This window comes from Athene noctua, chromosome 6, assembly GCF_965140245.1.
Source record: "Athene noctua chromosome 6, bAthNoc1.hap1.1, whole genome shotgun sequence".
Classification (NCBI taxonomy): Eukaryota; Metazoa; Chordata; class Aves; order Strigiformes; family Strigidae; genus Athene; species Athene noctua.
The window spans coordinates 15,147,599-15,172,892 of NC_134042.1; the positions used below are offsets into that span (position 1 = coordinate 15,147,599).

Sequence of the window (25,294 nt, forward strand, 5' to 3'; positions counted from 1 at the left end):
AATCAATAATAAAAAAAATTCTCTAAGTTCCAGACACAGGAGAACTTCTATCAACTCTTGTTCTCTCACAATGACAATGGTTTAATGTGTTGGTTTGTGTCTTGCACCTTATGTGTAGCAACTGGCATTCTAAAGTTGATGTGGGGGGCAAAAAGACGCCTCTCATTGTAGTTAGTTTACTTCAGCCTTCTAGGAAGCTTTACAGAAGAAGAAAGTCACTGCCTGTGCAGAAGCACATCTCACAGCAACATATAAAATGTCAAAATGACAGAGTGTGCTTTGGAAAAAGTTCAGAGTGAAAAGCCACAAATTTTTAGGAAGGACACTCAAGATTGACCTCCTTTTTCTACACAAATTGTTCAAGTTAGCTTTAAATATCTGGTCCCCTGCTGGTCAGTGCAAGATCTGATAGATTTAAGTCCCAAATCATCATTCCTTTAATATCACATTTGTATGTAATGAGCAAACACCCAAAACTTCATGCAAACTTCATAAAGAAATGTATCTTCTGGATCAAAACTGAGCATCTCTTCACATTCACACTAGGATCAAGATCTACACATCATTAAATGTCATGAAACGCAAACCCACACGTATCAGTTTCAAAATGCTTCTTGAATAATTTCCAACTCAAGTGTGATGTTAGTTCTCTGGTTATTTGTCCCAAGAGTGGAGGATACACCTTCTGCTCTAGAACTATGCAACCACTGTGACAGCCCTTATGCCTTATCAATTCTCTGTTCGTCCTGAAGTGCAAAATGCAAAACCAACTCTCAGTGAGCCTACACCAAAAGAATGCTCAGACAGCATTCTTATTTCTATTTACAAACCCAACCCTTTCTGCCACCTCCTGTACTGCAATATCAAATATAACTCTTTTCCAGCAAGTAAAGGGATTAATCCTGATGATTTACTTAATCTTTCCTCTCATGCCTTGAGTTTCATGAGATCATGTGTCAGATTCTTTACAACACACCACCATAGTGTGTCGCCAGCATGGCCCAAGGCAGTTGGAAACACAGGAGTGCCGCAGGAAATGCTATGAGAAGCAGAAACATTTAATTTGGACAGAGATGATACACTCATGTGCAGTGGCCCATTTCACGGGCCATTTGTAATACAGAGCCAAGACAAGACTATGCTTTAAGGAGTATGAGAAGCAACAAGGCTGTTTTAGCTGAGGATTCAACTTCTGACACAAAATGAAAAAGACTCTGAAAATACAGGGCCAATTCTGGAATGGCAGGAGAAACCAGCAAAGATTATTTTCTACCTGCATATTAAAATAAGAATACATGCAGCAACACTGAAAATTACTCAGTTCTATAGTCATCAGATAAAACCTGGTATATGAGTAAATTGTTCTCAGCAGGGAGCGGCAGAAAGGAGAAGACAGAAATCAGACTTCTAAAAAAAGACATACAAAAGTCTATAGAGGAGTAGTATCACTGGCTCTGATGGAAAGCATGGGTTATTTTTTGTTTCACACTTTCACATTGCTATCTTTTTCTCTCCATTCTGCTAAATTTTAAGCAGTTTGGAATTATGTTCTATGAAACTTATATAATATTCATTTCCCCAAACTCCACCACTAAACTACATTTTGGGGAGAACAAATCACAGACCTACCTTGCTTAGCCCTAAGTATGTCACCATTGACATAACAGGTGCTGCTAACGCAAAGACCAGCAAGTGTTTTCTAATTCGATTCCGTTCCAGCCCAGCGTGCATCAGGAAGGAAACCAGGCCAAAGGCAGCTGGTGCCTGCAAAACCAATATTCATTGGTAATACAATACCTTCTAAAATCCCCTGAAATCTCAGATAAAGTTGAAATACAACTTAGTACATTGAAATGCACCGAATTGGAAGAAATTCAGGGAGAGCACAAGCATGTTGCAGTTAATCCGAATCAATAGAATTCTGTCAACTTCCCTACCTTATTAACAGTACCTAATGAAAACTCCTGTTCTGGCTATCAGAGTACACATATTTCTGTAGTCACTATAAATATTAAGACGTTCAATCTGACTTGAGTCATTGCTATAACCCCTAAGTCTCCATTAATTCATGTACTTTCTTTTTCTATCCTGATATAACTACGTATCTTTAGATGGACAGTTTATCTACAGCAGAAAAATTCTACAGTTAATGTAGAGGGGGAAAAATTCCCAAAGATAGATAACTGTCAGCTTTCACATGAACAAAGACTTAAGAGCTCTTTTGAGTAGTTCATCATTCAGTTTCATTTCTGTTCCCACTGGGAAGTAAACAAATACTTCCTTCTCCCTCTGCTGGCATTCAATTTCTTATCCACAAGGCATAGCTGTCCTACTACTCATGGAATTTACTATATTTTTGCTCACAGACAATAGCAGTCCACCCTGACATTTTTGAGACATGACAAACTAAAATATATTGAGCAATTTTTATACACAGATTTTTTTTTAAGCCTGGAAGGAAACCACGGGTGAAGAAAAAAAGATGAGAAAGACAAAAGCATCAATCAGGATCAGAAGCCTAGAAAAATAAAAAAAGACACCAGAGTAGAAATAACATTTCTCTTTCCATACCAAATATTTCTTGATAATTTTTCATAGGAGAAATTCTCCTCTTCTAAAATTGTACCATTTCACAAGTCAGTTAATTTGAACATTACAGATAATAAAAGCAAGTTTTGCTTAGCAATAGCCATAAATTAAGCATCCTTGAAGCTGTACTACTAACCTGTCATTTCAACGGCATTACACATTTCTGTATTACACCACTAAAGAAACTTAAGGACTTTAGTAATTTCTGTATGCTTTAATAGTCTTTTAAAGAACTTTAAATAAGGGGTTCTTTGGATGATGACTTACCTTGTGCAACATAATCGCAACAAACACTATCAACTGGACACTAGTCTGAGAAGTAGAAGCTGCTGCACCCAATGCAACACCATCAGCTGAAACAGGAGTGCAAATTCACAGATTATTGCTCCACATCAGTTTCAGCTTTCCCAACCCCTCAATGGCTGACATGTTGATTTTAGAAGTCCTGTTACTCAAAATGCCATTAACAACACCAACCCCACACATGATTCACTTCCTTTTGTTTGTAAAGCCACAATTTCAGGATAATCAACCCTCAACAGGAGCTGTCTTGTATTTCCCAAGACTACAAAAACCATACTGAGAATCTATTCAGCATTGACACATTGTGACAAATTAAAACCAGGTAACAAGTTTAGTTATTTTAGTCTTCTGTAGTAGAAATGGCTTCCTATCAAAATATTAAAAATCTGCTTCAGATTCTAAGCATTACAAGAATTTTAATTGCTACCCTTTAAATGAATTTTCAGATATAAATACTACTGTAAATACTATTTTTTTTACCATTTAACATATAATGTCTAAATGAAATAGGAAACGGATACTATATTTAAGATACAGACATTTTAGTTAGTGAAAAAATATCTTTTGATCAACATCTTATGACCTACCTAGACAATAACCTTCAGCAGGAGAGATTAAAAAGCATCATATTTATACTACACGTATATAGCGAAGAATTACACCATGAACACAGGATGACTGCCACACATGCATAACTTCCTCAGTCCTTGAAATCCAGCCCAAATGTGCTTCAGTCAGATCTTTTCACTCCACCCTATAAAGGTGCTTTTTTCCACAATATTTTTTTAAACAATATTATTTTTAAAAACACAGGTCAACTGACAAGCAAACCCAAAGGTGTTTCAAACTACTTATCAAACATGTTAGCATGTACTGAAATTTAGCAGCTAAAGCAGCCAGCAAAGGAATTGAAGAGGCCGAGAGTGAACATACCACAACTTTTCAGACAAGAAAAATAAACAAGTGGAAATACTCTTTCCAAATAAAACCCCATGGAACATTCTGAGCACTGAAGTATGTTTTCCCAGTAAGTTTTGGGGAAGATCCTTAGTTCTCCCCACCTTGGGTTTTTGGTTTTGTTGGTTTGTTGGGGTTTTTTTGTATAAAAAGCCACCTTCAAAAACAAAACCTAAGAGCCACAGAGCAAAAGAAGCCCCTGTCAAGTGCTAACAATCGGTCCCACATTACCTGCAGCATGGACTACTAGTCCCAGTGTTGTGGTGATTTTGGAGTTGCCCGATCTTGCAGCTTCTGGATCTGAAACAGTCACGAGGAAAAGTTAGGATAACAAGAGCAAATACATATATTATGCTGGAAGAAAAATTTTAAGTATCACTGCACACGTATCTGCCAGCTGCTTAAGCAGTTATATTCAAAACTACCAATTTTTGTATTTCTGCATTAGATTTGCTGTAAAATAGTCTGATACCTTCAGATCACCTGAAGTTCTGCCAACAAACAAGGCACAGAATCACAGACAATTCTTTGCAATTTACAGGATCACTGATACAGGCAGAAGTAGTTGTTTTTAACATCCTGAAGCCAAAAGTTCTATGCTACTAAGGGGAAGGAAAGCTAGTTTTGCATCCCCGGAAACCAGAGCTGCTCCAAGAGTCAGGATGATTTTTCCCCACATGGCTCAATGTTGGCATTTTCATTCCGGTGACAGTCTGAAGCAGTCTCTGTTGCACTGATTCTCTGGCAATTCCTAGTAAGTAATAAATTCTACTTGTCATGTCAGCAGTTGCAAAGAGTTTCCTCCAACCTTATACACCAGAGGTGAAATGCAGCCAGTGCTGCTTGCTATCAGGTGTTTTGAGTGCAACTGTTTGACAACTACTCTGAGGACATTTGCAGGTCACCTCATTACACAGCACAAAGGACAATATCCACCACTACAAAACTGTTACAAAGAATGACTGCAACGAACAGGGCAGATAAATCCTACACAAGTATAAAAACATCTTATTCAACTGCTTAACTCCAAACAGTTGAACAACCCTTACTTTAATACGTTAGTGGTCAGTAAACTGACTGCAAGCACACTTACACAACTATTTTAATAAGTCTGCAAAGGCACCAAAATGGAAAGTCCAGTTCTGTTCCTTTCCTCCTGCCTGTCCTCCCACCCTGCAGTCTCTCTCTTCATGCCCAGGCACCCATGTAGTTGCCCAGTGAGTCAGATCGGGGAAGTGAGCTGGCCAAAAACTAGTGTATTCTGTTCAGTCAGGCTGATCTTCTGAATCAAGGGGACCTTATTTAGCAATTAATTGCATAAGTTGCATGTCAGATAGGAGGAGATATTAACAAAGAACTTCTCCTTTAAATTTGTTTTGGATTGACCAGAACTAAACATACTCAAAGAGAGAGTCACATTTGATTTCATACCTCCATTCTGGCCTACAGAATCTGTCTAGTTTAGACAAACTAAAATCTAGCTACTTGGGAGATAATAAAGCTACCAGACATTGGTTCAAATGAGAAAAAAGTGTTTTTCTTTGGTAGCTTCAAAAAACATTACAAAAATACTACTACATTTCCTGTGACAGAGGTACAGATTAGATGAAACTTTACTTAGTATTCTTTTTTATAGTGTATATCTCTAACACAGATCATAGTCCATTTTCTCCTGGTACTTGCTCTGATCAGACATAGGAAAGGGTCATAACCTGTACAAACCAAGGATTCGCCTAGCAGTTGCTCACCTGCATTCCCCTTGTCATCCTCACTGCCATTGTTTCCTTTGAAAAGTTCTGTAAAACAGCTAGCCATGGCTGTGGCTCCATTTATGCTTCTCCAGGAGCACAAAGGTGACACAGCCCCTGCACTGGCCTCCCATCTGTCCCACCACACTAACCCCATACAAGCACTTGCACAGGTGCACTGTGACCTGCCAAGGATCCAACCAAAACATATCCCCTCTCCTTTGTATGTGTGTGTTTTACTTTTCCTTCAAGATCAATTCCTTAATTTCTGAGGACCAAATTCCACCATCAGGGGAGATTATGTGAGAGAAAATGAGCAGCCAAAGGCAATAAAATACCTTGTCAGATGACAAAACAGCTTTAGTGTATTTCAAGCTACAGTCTGAGCATGAAGCCACAGGCAGGAAACAAAGGTAGCTGTAGTCATTTTAGACTCTTGCAATAAAGTTGAGAAATCTTTGAACGAAGCTCACACTAGTGAGGCTCCAGACTAGTGTGTGAGCCCAGCTGTGCAGTTACAGTAAAGGAACTGAGCTTTCATTTAGTACTTTAAGATAACTTCTTGTTCGTTGCAAATTTTACTTACATGTATGACAATTAAGTAGGAAAAACAAACGAAGATAAGACTAACCTGAAGTTTTTTGGAAAGCCAAAGAAATCCCCTATGGGTGATACTGTAAAACAGACAATAACTCAAGTGTCAAGTAACCCTCCACTCCACACTGTTCATTCTTGCACAGTTATTTCACGTTAGCAAAGCAAGCTCTCAAGTTATGCTGAATTCCAGGATAGATTTCCAGCACAAACATTGCACACAGACCTTGCTTTATGTTTCTAAAGTGCCTACTGAAACTCTGGACATGAGTGCTCAAATTAAATCCCAATAGCATTCAAAAAAATTGCAAGTGAGTGCAATTGAAGTGAATCTTTACTTACCATCTGTAGAGTGCACATGAGAGCTGCCTATCTGATCCACCAACAGCATGAAGACAAAGCCAAGGACAAGGGATACACCAATGTAGGCATGCAACCTGGAATGGTCATGGCCATATTCATGTACAACCGGGATTTCCGCTACTTTCTCAGACTCAATCACATGCTGCATCTCGCTCGCTGGGTGATGCTTCCCTGTGGGAGGCAAGCAAATGGATTAGGAGACGGGACTAAACATGGCATGGTCCCTTTTCTCCTCCTTTGCCAAAAGTATTCCTCATGCTTTCTTGGACAATACACAGAAGTCCTCATTTAACATACTTTTTAAACCATTTTCTTAGGAAAACACACATTTGCCTGGTTGGCCTCCCCTCATACAACTTCAGTGTGGAAAAGCAAAGATAGCATTAATCCTTGATAAGACAGGCTACTGCAAATGCTGAATTTTAAATACAAATTTGTTGATAAGAACTGCCAGAAAATCCCTTTTTTAAATGAAGTTGCCAGTTCTGTCAGTATTCAGAGATACTGTCAAGCAGTTGTCATAATCTTAAGTGAGAAAATACAGGATGAGGAGATAAAATAGGTTGCATCCACTAAGAGATCTAACATAATCTTTAAGATGATTAACTTTATATCTCAAAGTAACATCAGTCTCTAGTTAAACAAGTTAGCATTGATACACTCCATTGATATGGACTAGAACAACAGTTAAGTCAGCACACTGTCCTACAAATGTCAGTACCATTCTACAAACCCAAAGTCCAAGCTCTGGGGTAGAATGTTGTGTGGTTTATTTCCTTTCCCTACAAAAGCTTTAATTCCATGCCCTGCCAAAGACATTTACTTTGTCTCACTGAGCTACACTGAAATTAGGTGAGCTCCAAATGACTCCTAAAACCTAAGAAGGGGAAAGAAGATGGCTGGACAGTTTTTAAATTAGGCTTACATGGTATAAAATGCTTTATTTGGTGCACAGTTCATGATTTAAAAATATTTTCAAGTATTTCATAGGTTACTAACAGTGACATTGTCTAACTACAATGACTTTCAGAAAGCAGAGATGGAAAATAAGGAGGCAATTGGTAACGTGGCTGCACTAACTGTAAACTGTGTCTGACAAATTCGGTGGCCTTCTACAACAGGTTACAACACTGGTGGATAAGAGAAGAGCAACTGACATCATCTACCTGGACCTGTGCAAAGCTTCCAACACTGTCCTACACAACATCCTTGTCTCTAAATTGGATAGACATAGGTTTGATGAATGGACCACTTGGTGGATAAGGAATTGGCTGGATGGTCGTACTCCAAGAGTTGTAGTCAACAGCCCAATGTCCGAGTGGAGAGCAGCAACAAGTGGTGTTCCTCAGGGGTCAGTACTGGGAACAGTGCTGTTTAACATCTTTGTGTCACTGGACGGTGGGATCAAGTGCACCCTCAGCAGGTTTGCTGACAACACCAAGCTGTGTGGTGTGGTCAACACATAAGGGAAGGGCTGTGCCATCCAGAGGGACCTGGACAGGCTGGAGAGGTGGGCCCATGCAAACCTCATAAAGTTCAGCCAGACCAAGTGTAAGGTCCTGCACATGGGTTGGGGCAATGCCAAGCACAGATACGGCTGGGTGATGAGTGGATTGAGAGCAGCCCTGAAGAGAAGGACTTGGGGGTATTAACAGATGGAAAACTAACTCTGAGCCAGCAATGTGTGCTCACAAACCAGAAAGCCAACCATGTCCTGGGCTGCATCAAGAGAAGTGTGGCCAGCAGGTTGAGGGAGGGGATTCTCCCCCTCTATTCTGCTCTCCTGAGACCCCCCCTGTAGTGCTGTGTCCAGCTCTGGGGCCCCCAACATACAAAGGACATGGACCTGCTGGAGGAGGTCCAGAGGAGGCCACGAAGCACAGCATACATTAGGGCTTTCCCAACATCTGTGTCTTAAGTGACAAAAGTAAAACTCCTGTCATTTTGGGGAGGTCTTTTGGTTGGCAACTCCTCTTCAGAAGTTTTAGACATTAACAGCAAAAGCTTGACTTACTCTAGCAAGTCATCTTCTTGCTGGAGTATTCATACATCATATTGGATGAAACACAATTGTACATCCATCTCACTGTACAAAACATTGGCACAATGCCACTACTACAGACAAAGCACATCAGAATAGGCTTGGGAGCCCTTGAAAGATTTCACAAACATATCTTTGCTGAACAAGATTGATCAAGAAAATAACTTTAGACCACACAAGATTATTGCAATCTGTATTAAAAAGTTAACTTTGCTTCAGATCATTTCAAGCCATAAAACATAGTGGGTAGGTCAGGGCAATCTTTCTGACGGTGATTATCCAGTTTCACCAGTTAAAACAAAGGACTGAAGTCACCAAAGGAATTTTATTTGCTGGTAATAGTCAAGCCAAAATTTCACTACACACATGCATAAATTTATGATCACATAATAATCTGAATCATCATACACTATTTGCCCTCAGCCTATAAGGTCAAAAATTAGTTATTTATTCTGTGGCCTGTGGGAAAATACAGAAGTAAATAACTTCTGTATCAATGACAACCACCTGTTTTGATAACAAGCAACCAGTCTCAGAGTTAAATTACACTTGGAACTAGGAAAACAAAGACCTCCTTTTTTTTTTTTCCTCCCAGTTACATGAATTTACCTCAATGTTCCCTTAGGCACCTTTCTAGGTTTAATTATGTAAATAGATGAATTTGCAAAAAACTAAAAAAAGCCCTGAAAGCTTTTAAGTTCTCACAATCTTAAGCTTAGCTTTGAATATCCTACCTTTGTAATAAAAATATAGAAATTTGTTTTAGAAATATAGAAAATTTTTTTGTAGTTATATCTATAATACCCATGAATTTTGCCTCTTTGCAATACAAAAAATGTCTTTACAGACAGACTGGCTTTAGACATGATACTGTATTGAGTCTGAATTAATTCACAGAACAAGTTATTTTTCCCTGGGTGAAGACTTCTGGTATTACTACTGCAATAATGAGAAGTGCCTTTCTTCTCCACATACTGTACTTTAAGTTATAGAGCATACAGCTCTAAACAGCAGGCTATAGATTTCATACATGAACAGTATGCTCCATTTAGTGGGAAAAAAACTCCAAACGTTCACAGCAATTGTATTTACTGCCACCCATATCATTACAAGAAAAATGTAGTCTACTTGGAATGAAAATTGAATGGAGAGCAAATCCAGAACTACAGCTCATTAGAGATATCCTACATTACAGTGCACAAATTACAGTACAGTATAAAAGCATAATCAGAGGTTCCTTCATTTTATACATTATCTTCTGTTTACTTTAAACAGAACGACATAATTTTAGTAGAAACTAAAACAAGATACATTAAAGCATGTTACTAAAGAGAAATTAAAACGGTGTAGGAACAACAAAAAAACAGTAGTACAAGAAAAGCAGAGCATTACAATTATCTCTCAATCCCAGATTAGCAACAACGGTACATCAGACGCTTGCAAAGTTCTCTACAGGCTCAACTTTATAGTCCTTTCTCCTGTGACCACTAAGTTGTTGCCATTTACCTACAGGCAAATTTCTGATTCTGAGCATACGGGAAAAATCTCATACATGCAATGGTAATGTAATAGCACAAGACCCCAAGCTAAAGCAAGATTTAAAGTGTGCTCCAAACAGAGGTAATGAGCCCTGACTGAAGTAATGTCATAACCTCAAACTGAGGTTTACTAAGACTTTTGGGTATAAAATGTGCTCCACACTCACATGCCTACAAGACACATAATTGCTGTCAGCTTAGAGCTGTTCATTAGAGGCTATGAGGTTTTTAACACCAGCAACAGCAGGCTACAACTGGATGCTTGAACTTGGAACTGCGTGCAGATATCTGCATGTAACAGATGCCATCACCCAAGAAAAAAATGCCTCCTACCCTGTGAATTAGCCCTATAGAGCCACAATTTTCAGCCAAATATATTAAGGTAACTTAATTCCAAGACACGCTTCAGCTTCAAAGGAGGAAATTCTTACAAGGGCAAGTATGTATAACCTATAAAACACTTCCTGCCATTGCTTTAATAAGAAGCAATCTAAACTGCAAAAAGCAACTGCAAGTAGTCCACAATTCCATTCTCTGCCAAAGGCATCCTTACACCTCCTTTGAAAGTTAAACTTTAACTCTCCCCAGAATAAGGAACACTACACATTAACTGGCATAAAAGTCTGTGGTTCCATGAACATTACAGTACCTGGATCACTCTACAAGAGCCATCGATCCACAGCATGATCACATCCCTCTGTCAAATCACCATAAACATGCAACAACATGCCTATGGCAGTTTTGTGGTTCTATGCCAGTTTTGGGTCATGCTGCTGTGAAACCCTTCCACCAGTCTCATGTTAAAAGCCCTAGAAACAAGCCCCAGTATATCTTATCACCATGACCTAAGTTATCTTGAACAATGCCATCTGGGTTTGGTTCTTACCCTCCAAAATATCTTCATAAAGTGCATGTACTCCTTCTGGCACAATGACAGCCAAGGCAGTTCCACACAGCAGCCCAGCACCCAGAACAGTCACCAGCTTTAGCCTCTCCTGCAAGCAAATACAAAACAAGTATCATCTTTAAGAATGAAAACACTTTCTTTACTCTCCCTCATTAACAGAGGTTGGGGTAGAGGGAAGGGGTGGGGAAGAGAATGATCCACAAAACCTATTTCTGATTTCTATTCAACAGCCCCAGTTGAAAAGCCCTGTATTTCAAATTATTAACTTTTTGAAAAGTGAACATATCCAGTGTCCAATGCAATCAACTGAAGTAGGAAATGAAAGTTAAGGATGACCCATTTGACTGCTAACATCAGACAAGAAATGAAATGTAGCATACTTGAAAAGAGCAAGAATCGCTACATTTGGCACTAATGATTATTGGGGTCTAATTCATACTCTAGGGCTTCAAACTGTAAAGCCTGCAAAGACAAAGATAGATTGAAAATGCCTAAATTTTGAAGCATGTTTGCAACTCTATGTTTTACCTCAATTCTGGGTTTGTTTTCAAATATATCTTTCCCACTAGAAATCATACTTAAACATGCAAGTTCCCTAAAATCTCTGCTAGATATGACAGAGCTCAGGATGAATTGCCTGTTCCCCCCAAAAGTCAACCTAAACAACAAAAGAAAAACTAAATTACCAAAGCAAAACCAGAAAGATGAGCGAACCGATAACATAAATGCATCTACAGATAGTGCATCTACAGATACCAATAGAGAAAACGACTAAGTCACCCATATTTATATAACAGAAAAGGTCTAAGAAAAATTTTAGGACTACAGAAAGAAAAAAGGAAGATCTCAGAGAAAAATCAGCAGGAGCTCTACTTTCACCTACAGGTTCAGAGACACAGCAGAAATGAAGTTAAACTGTTATATGATAGCGAAACAGTCTTTAAACCTAACAGCCACTCTTGTGAAGAAGCTCGTCCTTAATACTGCCATGCTTTCATGGCCTTCTATTCAATAGGGTACCACTGAAGAACAGACTTTCTTTAAAAAGATAAAACTGTGGATAAAAAAGTAATTTTAAGAGAAAGATACTTTTTTTGTACTTGAAAGATCTGATAATGTGTTCCATGTTTTAAAAAAACAAAATTTTAAAAAGAGTTTTAGAACTACAGTATCACAGCACTTCCAGAGTGTCAGGTAGCTATAAAATATGGCAGAATGGACTGAATCCCCAAAATAGGTCCAAAACCGAAATTATAAAAAATAATTTAAGAGGGCTTACTCAAATGAGAGTTTAAATGAGGCAACTGCACCAAACTGTAATGGTGCTAATATATATTTCATTACAATCTTTTTTTCTTTTTAATCTGATTAGGAGACACATAAATGCAGAACAGTGCTATCTGTTTTTACAACCATTTCCAAGCCTTCCAGTAGTAGCATTTTAAAATGAGTTAAAGACTGTAAAGGCATTTAGGGCAATATAAAAATAATATGCCACTTTCCATGTAATTACAGACCATGGCAATCTCCTTTCCCCTCTGCAAAAACAGGTTGTAAAATAATTTGTTATTTAAGTATTGCAAAACTGCAATTAAACCTTAACAAAAAATACATAAAGCTTATGCTTTTTATAGTGTATTAAAGAAAAATAATTTCATTCATTTTTCAGGAAAAATTCCTACAAGATAAAACCCACAGATATAAAGAGTTTATAGGTACTTGCTACTATTAGTAAGAGTTATCTTCCTAGTTATATTCTCATTTTAGGCAAAAAGCTTAGAGGGATATTTATTGCTCCTCCCTCACCCCTCACAAACTGACTAAATTCTGTTTTCCCAATATAAGAACATCTTACCTATTACTTTTTGCTTCCTTGTGACTACAACATTGACAGGCTAAAGTCAAAGCCATGTAATAAAAATACTATTATATAAACATCTAATAGACTCTAAAAATACGACAACTTGCAGAGAGAGGCTGCTTCTCATCGTTTCCATAAGAGCCTTCTATCACATGTAGCAACCACGGGAGTTTAGATCCTTGTAACAACTACGTAGCATACATTTTGTGGCAGAACCATCATCATCCTCTGTGCACAATGAGATGTCTGGGTGCTACCAAAATACTAACATTAACTACTGAGGACCTGGAAACAGAGGTCAGTGTTTGACTAAAGGTAACCACTTGTTGCCTATCCTTATTATGCCATCCATTCTCCTTCAGGCCCTGTAATGACAAGTCGTTTAACCACTGAAATTGGCAACACTTGCATAGAAGAAATAGAAGGCCCTAGAGAGATGCAAAACTACTTTTATGAAAGCAAGCCAAATGTGACCATAAGGAAACAATTACAGCATTACTGGGGGAAATTCAAACAGTAATATGGAAGAGATGAAAACACCTGTAAAGTTTCCACAAACATGCACTGCATACTGGCATATATAATAATTCTACTTGGTAAATTTTTTATACAGTGGCAATCTAAACGAACAGATAGTCTTCAACACCCACTGTTCATGAAGTTGTTTTGCAAAAATAGAGTATCTTACAAGGAAAAACAAGATTTATTCTTACACTGCAGCACTATCATCTCTTTTACATACATACACACAGAGAGAGAGAAAAAGCTTCAGAAGTAACACTGTTTTATTACAACTGCAAACACAGAGTACTGCATGCTTTCATTTGGGCGTCTGTGAATTTTAAAGATCCATGAAAATAATATATGCTAACAAGTTACTATTTCAAGAGAAGTCTACATCTCCTTTTCAGTACAAACCACTGCAATCTAATACCTGCAGCCTACTCAGAGAAGCAAAAGCAATCTAGTTTTATCCAAGAAATCAAACCATTTCAGTTTCAAAAACACTTGCATCTCTCTTGTTAAAAACAAAAGCAATACAATAAATAGTGCTAAAAAACACACGGGAAAAAATCTTAAATTCCTCAAATTAGCAAGGTGTTCCACTGCTCAGTATTTGGTTTAAATCCGCATGGCACTGACACTCTTACCCGGACCTATCAAAAACTCACTTTCAGCAGCATGCAGTCTCATTCCAGTCAATACTGCCTGTCATACCAGCACAACACTCAAACTGCTAGAACTCAATTTATTTTTTACATTTAGACTACAACTTAAGAGATAGCTTCAAGAACGGGTATAGTGTTGTTTCCAACCCAAAGTTAGCCCAACGGAGTACTGTAAATTAGGATTAAGCCAAGAGGGTACATCTGCACAGAGAAATAAAGTGAAGCTCTGTTCAGTCTGTACCTTTTTACCACCAATGTTTAATCATGTCTGGCTTCGCTGGAGTTTTATACTATCAAGAATATCCAAATCTAATTTAAAAAAATATAAACTAGCATGAAAACAGAACACAACTGATAGGCTCCATGGCAGAAATCTCATCTGAAGGAACGTGTTAACACTAATGAATAATTTTATTGTTCTCCAGCATCTGGGGTGTATTACGTACAGCATTCATTTTTGTCTTAACCATTATAAGTGGTTAAGTGGGAGGAGAAATGTTTCCTCACTAAGGCCATCTGCAAAACTTTTGGCAAACTAGAATGCACAGTCCAAACAGTCATTTCAGTTTGAAATTGTCCCTGTTGCAGAGCTCTAAGCAATCATTTAAAACAAACCAATTCTAACTCCAAACTAGAACAATTCCAGTAGTTAGTATTTGCACATAATTTGCAGAGAGATTCTGCTCCTCTTTTAAACCAGCATAGCATGTGGATCCTTAAAATATCTAATTTACATCAATTGTAAAACTGAGTCAAGAACTTTTGAGAGTTTAAGATACCACAGTAAACTTGATTTTGCATGTGTGTACTGTTGGTAAAATACTGTGAACACAAAAGGCTAATAAGTATGTGAATACTGCTTATGCAGAGTGCTGGGTTTGGATCTACAACAGATCTGTATTCCCATAGCTTTTAGGAGCCCATTGATTCAACTGTATATAAACAATCCACATCAACGCAGATCAAGAACTCTACCTTCAAACAACACTGAATATAAAGTCAGAGACAACAGGTGAATATCCGTACCTACATTAGGAAATGCAAGATTATATTTTAAAAAAAGATACAATATTAGAGTGCTAGGCAGTGTTCTCAGCAAATTTGCAATAAAATACTTCATAAGCTTAAGAGCAAAAGTGAGTTTTGAAAGGCAAGACAGTGGAAGCGACAGCACTGAAGACATACAAAGGAAGGTCCATCAAAGCATCAGACAAAGCATGGCAAAACAGGACTATGCTAATGTTTATGTAAAGATTTCAGAATACATTGCCATGTTTCGATCCATTTACTGAATTGTACTATTACCAACAAGAACAGTCTTTTCTTCCATGTTGCTCAGGGTCTACTAATCCCAAAGCCTCCTGATAACAACAGGACCAAAGGACAGGTGCAATCAGCTCTATGATCTGATGCAGGAACAGGTCACACCTCCTCCAGCACTCTGCTTTCCAAAAGCAGCACTGCTCCCAGCAGAAATGGGAAACCCCTCATAAGAGAGTTCTTACTATGTTAGAGCAACTAAAGTCTCACCGCACCACACCTCTATACAACAATCATTTGGAAAGAGAAAAACCCGTCGGGCATCAGAGGTTATTAGGAGACTTCCAGAGACTGTGACTATCATCCTCACCTCAACAATCGTTTCATAGAAGCACCTACATACATTTACTTCTAAACTCCTGTACTGCTTGGAAATTAATTCAATCTGTGAAAGCCTCTCTCTCCTTTAACAATATAGTATGTATACAAGATATTTTTCTAAAATAACGCCTTGAGTTATATGGGACAGTAACGTAGCTTGAAGTTGAATTGTAATCAAAGAGCTAAAGCTTAACTTATCAGCACCACAGGCTGTGAACAAAATTGGGAACCAAACCAGTTTTCTGAGAACATTCTCGGAATTGCTTTTAAAAGCCCTAATTTGATAGCCCACAGACACGTACTAACAGTTAATCTGACTTCAGTAGTTTTTGACATAAGCTTCTAAGAATAACCACGTCCAGCTCCTATCATGTCCTTCCACTACATGCTAAGACTTCGCCTCATCTGTAGCGAAGACGCTTGGCTCAAAGTTGACTTTTATACACGCTGTAGAACAAGCATAACTTTACACTGTGATTTTGAATTAAAATTAATATCGCATTCACAACTTCCTCAAAAAACTTTTAAAGTTGCTACACCACCCCTAACAGCACCGCCGTACTGGCAAGGGGACAGCATGAACTCCTCCGTCTAGTTTCTCCCACAGCAACCAACGAACAGTTTGGCGAAGCTGTCTTACCTCGGAAAAATTAACTGCCAAAGGGATAATTCCTGCCACATAGCAGGCGACCAGCATGGCCAGAGACAGCAGGCAGATAGAGTGGAAGTCATCCATTTCGCTGCTTTCTGTCCAGTCCCTTAAAGTGAAATTCAACAGCAACTTTTCCACCTCGCCCCGCACGCCTTAACCCGTGCAGACACCGAGCTCCCAGGAAAGGCTTTCAGCCATGTCTCTCTTGCCCGGCAGCTCCGGCCGGCTCGGCCCCCAGCGGCGACCCCTCCGGGCCCGGCGTGCGGCAGCCGCTATCCCGCTGGGGCCGCCCGACACCGCCGCAGGGGCGGGCAGGGAGCCCAGAACACCTGGGGAGGGACAGGCAGGGAGACACCGGCACGGCTGGCGGGAGGGGGCGGCGCGGCCCCGGGGCAGGCAGGCCCGGCCCTCACCTGAGGCGGCAGGACCTCCCCCTGTACCCCACTGCCCCCAGCGGGAGGCGAGGGGGAAACAGCGGACGCCGAGGCGGTCTGAGGGCCTGAGCGGGCCGCGTCCGCGGGAGGAAGGCGCGGGGAACCCCTGAGCACCTGTACGCACCCCCCTTCGCACAACCCGCCCCCACTGCCGCCCCGGAGGCCAAGTGGCACCTCCGCGACAGAGCGCTTCCCCTTCCGGGGCACCGCACCACGCCTCGCCCCCCACGCCTCGCCCCCACGCGCTTCCCGGCCTCAAGATGGCGGGCGAGGCCGCGGCCGCCCGGCGCCCCGCGGCGGGAAGGAGAGCCTCCCTCATCAAAGATGGCCGCGCGGCCGCCCAGCGCTTCCGCGCGCGCCCCGCCCCTCCTGGCGCCGTCGGCCGCTCCCGGCATCCTCAGCGCCCCGCCGTGTGGCGCGCGCGCGCCCGCCCGCCGGCCTGGGCTGGCGTGCGCGTGCGCGAGGGGCGCTCTGGCGCTGCCAGCTCTATGGTCGGCCGTTAGCGCGGCGTTTCCGGCGGGCGCGGGGGGTTGTGGGGGATAGTCGCGCGCCTCTTATCCGCGGCGGTGCTGAGGAGCGGGAGCCGTGATGGTGAGCGGGGCGGGCGGCGGGACGGGTCTGGCGGATCTCCCGCGCACTCTGCGCCAGCAGGCCGCCCATGCTGCCCTCCTCTCACTCCCCCGGGCCAAGGGGCGGTCGCCGGTGCCGTGGGCGGGAAGGCGCGGCGGATAGTGGGGGAAGGCCGCGGCCGCCGCTCCGGGCGGGGAGGCGGCAGCACGTGCTGGTGGGGTAGCGGCCTCCTAAAAGGCCGCCCCGCCAGAGCCTCCCCGGCACAAAGGCCGGTTGCGCTCGAGGAGGGAGGTGGGGGGAGGTTTCCGGCCGTGTCGTAGAGCGGGCTTGCCCGGGCGCCTGTGGAAGCGCCGCTCTTCCTTGCGAGCGCTGGCTTCGCGGATCCGTCGAGTGTGCCGACCGTAAACGGCTGATGCGAGTTAATCGAAGCTGTTTCTGCCTATGCTGCTTTCCCTGCTCCTCCCCAGGGCTTGGAGGGAGAAAAGGCGGCTGCTTGCGCTGGTAGGCTGTTCCAACGGCATGCTAAGGACAAAGGCCTACCAGTCACAGTAGCTTGTTGCGTTTATCTAAAAAATATGAATATGCTGAAGCAACTTGTTGTCCTGCGGTGGAAGGACAACTGCTTCTGTTTTTGAAGCAAAGTTCTACATATGTCTGGCACTTGCTCAAAACCAGTTAGCCTCTGCGAGGATGAGCAGCTACAAGCCCTGTCCCTGTTCTCCAAAATGAAAGGTGACACTTAAACCACTTTTTCTGCCAAGCAGAAGTAACTGAAAGGTATTTAGGTGTGTGCAGTATACTACTTGTATTTGCATCACTGCACATTTTATTCTTACAATACTTTTTTTTTTTTTTTACCATTTTGTTGCTGAATAGACAATTGGTGGAAGCCTCTTTGGGCAGATGCAGCCTGGCTCTTAAGTCCTGCTAGTTTGGCTGTCGGCACTGCCTCAACCATTTTTATGGGGTTGTGTCTTCAGTAAATGGAGTGCTTTTGAAAGTGCTCTCTAGAAATTAAGAACTGGTGTAATACAAACTATGTGGTATCTCTTTCAGTGTCCTGCTTAACAGCAGGCAGTGCAACTGTGCTTTTAAACAAAATGCAAGAAAACCCAACATGCACATCAGAATAATGAGTCCATGTTGGCTCTTCCAGATGACCTGGTCCTAATGCATGAAGGTTTATGGGTCTTCCCTTGTGTTGATTTTCTTTTTTCTAACAACAAGATTTATACCTATAGAAAAGCATAATAGTTATTAATCACACTGATTTTTGCCCTCTTGCCAAGGTACATACTCAGTAGGGCAGGTAATAGTTAGAGGAAACTTTTCTCCTGGTTCTGAACTTGTCAGTTTTTTGTACTTACATGGTAGGAGAGGAGGAGCAATTTTATTTCTTTTTTCCTTTAAGGTAAAGTAATGGGAAGAATCCCAAAGTCTGAAATGTAGTACGTTAGTTCTACAATATGGATGGTCCCAGTGCCAGATCAGTATCTGATATGGATATTGTAAAGTATCTGAAGTGATAAATGGTTTAAAGTCAGAAGCCCAAAGAATTTCTACTGTAAAGTTGTGAAAGAACTGTCTTACATGTCTGGCTCACTGATTTTTATTTTTTTTTCTATGATCTGATTATTGAGATAATTTCAGAATATATACATTCATTTAACATGCAAAGAATGGGAGGAATAGCCAGAAAGCCTAACATGATTCCCCAGCAAGATACTGAGAGACCAAATAAAGAATTCACTCAATTATGATACAGTTCTGTAACTCCTGGTCTCTTCAGTTTTATCTATGCTCTCTTAGGTTTTGTCAAACACATCTTTTTTTTAATACTGAATTTAGTTGAAAGAGATAAATACGCATGTGTAATCAGACACCACAAGTAGAGTTTGCAAGACATTCTGATGCTGAAATAACACAGCCTTTTTTAGAACAAGCTGGCTGAACTGGCTGATACATGTCGTCCATTGTTGTTATTAAGAGATCCCTAGTCAAATGCTCCCAGGAAGTCAGAGTTGCAAGTCCTGGAACCAAGCCTTGTCATCAGTGACCAGCAAATAAAAATGATAGTGCTGGAAAAAGTATTTTATAATAAAGTTTGGCAGTCGTTCAGACTCCCTGGTAAGACACGCCTGTGTAAGTACAACGCACGTAGGAATAGCCAGTTACCAGCCCCCCTTGGGGAATTTGCTTTCAAATATAGTGTCCTCTGGCATACACGGAAGTGGACTTAAATGGTCTAGTCTCCTTTGTATGATTTTTGTTACAGTGTGTAGCACTGAATTCCCTTCTTTTTCCATTTCTGATTGGGAAAAGCCTTGCTGCTTCTGTTGCTCTGTGTAACCTTTTCCTGGGCTTCTCTGAATCTCCTACCATGTTATTTGAGACAAAAACTGTATTCCAGGCATGGGAACGCTATCAGTTATGGTATAAAAAATTGTCCTGTTTGCTTACATGTTCCTTATAAATCCTAATATTTGCCATTTTTCTTTTCTGTCACTGCATTTGATGAACACTGAACTGATATCTTCACTCATATGTCCAAAGTGTGGGTCAGGATTTTTCTATCAGCAGCTGGTTAATTTAACCCAAGTAATATGCTTTGGTATTTGTTTCCAGTGTGTCTTACTCTGCAGTTGCCTTCATGAATATTACATGTTGTGTGCTCACCTCATATATTAGCATTGAAAATGTTGGATCCAATTAGCAGCACTGGAAATGGTGTTTTGTAGCATGCTTGCAAACTTCCTGTGCTGCGTAACCTGTTAATTAGATCACAGATTGTGTACACTTCAAAAATCTTGCTTGTTTGTTCAAATTACTTGCTGTAGCCAAGTGAAAAATATTGCAGAAATAATGCAAGCCACAGACCGTACAATCATCTAAGTCCCCCCTGCAGAAGAACAAGCTTACGGGCTCTGACATTTGGAACAGTTATCTCTGCCATAATTAGTGTTTCAGTAGACTCACTGATGTATGAAAAATCAGTGCATCTGTTTTGCAGGAAATAATCTTGAATACTAACTGTGGATTTGTTGTATAATTTGTGTTCCTTTGAAGTTAAGCGAGTAACTCAAAATATCTATTTCTGTTAACAATCTTTACAGTGAGACTGACAATGAAGTTAAATTGGACTCCCTCCTTGCTCTTTAACTGGGGGATTTAAAATCTTACTAACAGCTTTGACTTGGAATAAAATAAGTAAATGCACTAATGGCATAGCTCTCATACACTGACTCTATTGCTTTGCTATTGTCTTTAAAAAGAAACTATTTCCGTGGTATTTTTTTTTCAACACGGTAGCTGCTTTACTGGTGACTTTACACATTTTAAAGTTGCATAAGGATTGATAGGACTGATTGAAAATAAAAAACATTAACACAGCTTATATGAACAATAAATACTATTTGGAAAATGTATCCTTGATTGCTAGTTCATTGGTTTAATATTATGCTTCTTTTTAGTGCTTTATTCAGATAAATTATTCAAACAAAACATTCAGATTTTGCAGGTAACCTGTTTTCTTGGTATTTATTTTGTTTTTCAGTCTCACACAATTCTACTTGTCCAGCCGACCAAGAGGCCAGAAGGCAGAACATACGCTGATTATGAATCGGTGAATGAGTGCATGGAAGGTGGGTGCAGACATGGTAGTCAAAAACTTACCAAAACCCCATTTTTGACATATTCCCAAACTTACCCAGTAAGAAAATAAGTTGCTGTTCATGTTTTGCCAAGGTAATTCACAAAAAAATGCAAGAGTTTCTCATGCTTTTAGTTTACTAATGTTTTAGCAAACTAAAAAATAGTTACTCTTTGTTTCTAAAACTTTTTATATTAAATGTCTCTTTTTGATTTAACTAGATTGAACAACATTCCATTCGTGAGAGTAGGCAATATTGCCTATCTCTCGCTATTTTTTGTGTAAGCCGTGTAAAGGAAAGATTGCTAGTGGAAATAATACATAAAAGTATGGGTGCAACTGGTACTTAATTGGCAGCCTCATGGCATGTGTGCCAGAGAAAAAATCCTGCATGACTTTAAGAAGCACATAGTGAGCTTGGAAAGAAGATTGAAATACCACAGCTGTATGATTTAAATGTGGAAGCTCACTTAACATTAAAAATTCTAATTTCAGGAAGTTTTGCAAGGCAAACAAAAGCATATTAAAGACCATGTAAAGCCTCTGTGCTGACTTTAATATTATATTCTTCTGAAATGTATCTGAATTATTTATGGGCTAGCTTAAATAAAACTGATTTAAATTCGTAATGCAGGCTTGTGCTGTCAACTCTTACCTCAGTAGCTGATTCTTTCATCAGGAATGATCTTTCTTACTAGATTTGAGTAGTTTTGACATTAGTTCTCTTTCTCAGGTGTTTGTAGAGTAGGAATATATGTTACAATTGCTGTCTTAAAATTATTTGGAGAATTTCAGGTTTCCATTGGAGTTTATTGCATGGAAAGCTACATCTTCAACAGAACTAAAACTTCTTCCTCTAGATGATGATAATGCTTCTTTTCTTGCGTCTTACCCGATTTTATAGTATTATGTTTCAATGCACATAGCTAGAACAAAAGCATTTCAACTCTGCAAAATCTGAGTGAGAAGTTTAAGTCTCTGTTTTCATGGTAGTCATCTCTAAACTTTGCTGATATCTGTGGTTCAATAGCCGAAGAAGTTTCAGCAAATACAGTTGGTTTTTTAATATCGTGTTGTTAATCTTGTTTCTCTGTAGGAGTCTGTAAAATGTATGAAGAGCATCTGAAGAGAATGAATCCCAACAGTCCATCCATTACATATGATATCAGCCAGTTGTTTGACTTCATCGATGACTTGGCAGACCTCAGCTGTCTTGTGTAAGTTCAGTTGTACAAGTCCATTTCAGTGACTTAGAGAAGTGAGAAGTCTTCCATCTAAACTCTTACATGTTTTATGTGAAATCTGGTAAGGTTCTGGGTAGGTTTTGCAATAACTGTAAGGCAGCAGTATTGCAGCTGGCACGCCGTGTTGCCCAGTCCAATTAACTGCATTGAAATAAAGCATCTCTAAAGAAGGCTTAGAAACTGACAGTTCCACTAGGAATTTAGTCACCTTGAAGCTTCCAGCATTTCAAATACTAAAGTCCAGTAGTTTAATACAGCTGTGTATTTTATTAATGATAGAATCTGTTTAAGCTGGGGCTGTATCTACCTTTGGGCAGTTGGTCCAATTCTTATGGAGGCAGAAAAATTACAGAATTTTATTCTCCTGAGGCCTGTGCTAGTGGTATGGTAGAGGTCTACAGAAGTGCATTGCAGCCAACTGTTTATTTTGATCAAAGTACAGCAATATGGAAGTTTCTGTAAATCCTGATGAAGTCACTGAGGAACAGATCGATCCTCCAGGGAGCCCTAGCTAATTGTTTTAAGTGTTCTTGTGAATACATTATCTCCAGTTCTCATCTGCGTATTAAAGTTGCGGACATGCACAGGTGGCCTGGTGTACTTCCATTCTGACTGCACTGTGAAATTTGACTATTCACATTGTAACTAAATCACTCAGTCCAGATCATGAGTACTTTCTATACCGTAAATTTCAGGTAGTGGTTTAGTGTGACAGTGGTATCAACTTTGCAGAAATTCTGTAGGACATACAAATGTCATTTTCAAATAACAAAAGACATAGTGTCTGGCTTTTGAATCTCAGAATTCCAGATACTCTTTTTAAGGCAGTGAGTATCTGGTGTGGACATTCCTGCAGTTCTGTTTGAAATCCCAGCACAAGTACTTGTGTGGCTGCACAGTGATCAGCCTTTGCCAGTTAATTCCAGTTTAAAATAAAAAGCTGTTTAAAAAAACCTGAGCATCAGATTGCTTTCCTTTGCATTCTGATGTACATACAGGATCTGTGTTACTGATAGTGACTTATTACAAATGCCACTTAGTAAAGTTTTCAGTAGAGTAAGTGAAACAGTTTCTGCATTTTGAAAGACATGCTTTGTTTTAGTTTGTCTAACAGACTGAAGCTAGCTACTGCCTTAGGAAGTAGCAACCGTTTGCTAGTACGGTCTTGTGCCGTTCTTAATTAGGCTTGTACAGCTCCGTGTTGTGCCAAATTCTACTTCAGCTTATAGTTTTCCACCAGATGGCACACACAGCGTACCAGACATGTCTTGTGTTCGTGGAGATTCCTAGACTACTTGCTGGTTTTGCAGTGTAGCATTGTGAATGGATTGAAGCAGGGGTAGAAATCAGTAACTTTTCCAGAAACTAACATTTCTTATGCTGGACTGCAACTACTACTAACTACTACTGTATCAACATGTACTGAAGCTCTTTCTGTGGCCTTGAACCAGTCATGTTAAACGACAAGGCTTTCTTAGGAGTATGCTTAGGGTTTTTTCCTTAGATAAGAACTGTTCTGGATTGAGTTAACTCTGGATTTTTACTTACTTTCTTACCAATGACCATCTCACCCTTCTTATCTGTTCAGAAATATGTGTACTAAGATTTAAAAACTGACCGGGACTTCAGTAGTTCTTGAAGCATTTGCTGAAAGTACCATCTTCATCAAAAAAACACTCAACTTCAGTGGCTAAGGGGGAAAGGAGAGCATGAGTCTACTTTGCTCCTGAAAAATTGTGCTTTTATTAATTTTCTAAAAATTCCAAACAGAAGTAGAACACTTGAAAATTTACATGAATACTTGCTTGAAGTAGTGTTGAAGAAGCATTTGGCTCATTAAGACAAATTAGATTGTTTCCTGGTGGAATTATTCTCTGTTCCGAGCTCTGGAATATTAAGATGCTCCATTTGTTGTCTCCCATAAGTAATTATATTCATGAAGTAAAATGTGAACACACTGTGATCCAGGCATTCAGTACTCCTCAGAGCATCTAGTTTTAGTTCAAGTTCTTACTGATCTGCTGCATAACTTGTTTTTAGGGAACAGGATAAAACTGTTTGATAAGTGGCAATTCCCATCTACTTCTGATATTGTGTTCTGTACCCAGCCTTCTGCCTTATACACTTGAGGATGCTTAACTGCGAAGCTCTTCTGATAAACATACTCCAGGGCAGACTGGTAGTACATTAATTTATTTTTTTTTCCTCTAGTTACCGTGCTGATACTCAGACATACCAACCATACAATAAAGACTGGATAAAGGAGAAGATCTACGTCCTCCTCCGCAGGCAGGCCCAGCAAGCAAGCAAATAAGGGGGGCACCATCATTACATGGGTCAGGGGGAGGGCTTGGACAACAGGTGTGTACAGAGTGTAGTAGTGAACGTTTTGTATTATAGTCATCCTGTTGCCATCTTGTTAAACTCTTTAGCCAAGACTGAATGTATTGTTAGAGATGCAAGGATTTTGGTGGAATTGACTTGTTTTTTCAGTGTAAATGGAGAAGAAAGTGTTAAAACATCTTCAGCAGAGTTTTAATTTGTTTTTTTCCTCTGGTTAGCTAACGGTCCTACCTTATTTGAACCCCTGGGGCTGTTCACATTGTATTTCGCCACATTCACTGTATGTGCCCTTCTGTGGGGTTTCCAACATTTAGTTATGTCCTTGAGGCGGTCTGAATGGGGAATAAAAAACTACCCTTTAGTTAAATGAGTGCTGAATTTTGTGGTTTTTGCCAAACAACAAATAAAAATTTTTCTTGCCTGTTTGCCAGGAAACCGGGCTCAAAAGGTTATGTGGACTGAGGGAACAGGTGTTTACTGTGTTACAGAATGGCTCAAATTCTGGCCTGCCAAGTCCTGACTGCTGTCTTTCCTGGGGATCTTTGGGAAACACAGCAACCCTCTTGCATACCTAACTTGATCTTTCTACAAGGCATTTATATTCAGATAAGCATGTCTGCTCTGGGATAGAGCAGAGGGGTAATTTTGCGGTACTGAAAAAGTTTGGATTGGAGGACACATTAGACTAAAA

The 25,294-nt window shown here is 40.2% G+C and overlaps 2 protein-coding genes across 7 annotated transcripts in view; one reads left to right on the forward strand and one right to left on the reverse strand.

Annotated features, from left to right (window-relative positions):
* The window catches only part of SLC39A9 (solute carrier family 39 member 9), a 34,973-nt gene extending 18,089 nt beyond the window's left edge, over nucleotides 1-16,884 (reverse strand). For 3 of the 6 annotated variants that reach the window (XR_012633864.1, XR_012633863.1, XR_012633865.1), the window contains exons 1-6: nucleotides 16,352-16,884; nucleotides 11,020-11,128; nucleotides 6,534-6,725; nucleotides 4,081-4,149; nucleotides 2,857-2,942; nucleotides 1,630-1,764 (exon numbers count right to left, since the gene is read on the reverse strand). Coding sequence is in view for 3 of the 6 variants with exons in the window: in XM_074909694.1 (XP_074765795.1) it covers nucleotides 1,630-1,764; nucleotides 2,857-2,942; nucleotides 4,081-4,149; nucleotides 6,534-6,725; nucleotides 11,020-11,128; nucleotides 16,352-16,447 (687 nt within the window). In the remaining 3 variants the exon portion in view is untranslated. The remainder of the gene's footprint in view (nucleotides 1-1,629; nucleotides 1,765-2,856; nucleotides 2,943-4,080; nucleotides 4,150-6,533; nucleotides 6,726-11,019; nucleotides 11,129-16,351) is intronic. The other 3 variants (XM_074909694.1, XM_074909696.1, XM_074909695.1) reach the window with 3 other exon arrangements.
* A 393-nt stretch (nucleotides 16,885-17,277) lies between these two features.
* ERH (ERH mRNA splicing and mitosis factor) lies at nucleotides 17,278-24,970 on the forward strand. Its single transcript, XM_074909110.1, has 4 exons — nucleotides 17,278-17,388; nucleotides 20,921-21,008; nucleotides 22,113-22,233; nucleotides 24,472-24,970. The coding sequence occupies exons 1-4, from the start codon at nucleotides 17,386-17,388 to the stop codon at nucleotides 24,572-24,574; spliced, it is 315 nt and encodes a 104-aa protein (XP_074765211.1). The 5' UTR covers nucleotides 17,278-17,385; the 3' UTR covers nucleotides 24,575-24,970.
* Nucleotides 24,971-25,294: the final 324 nt, after the last annotated feature.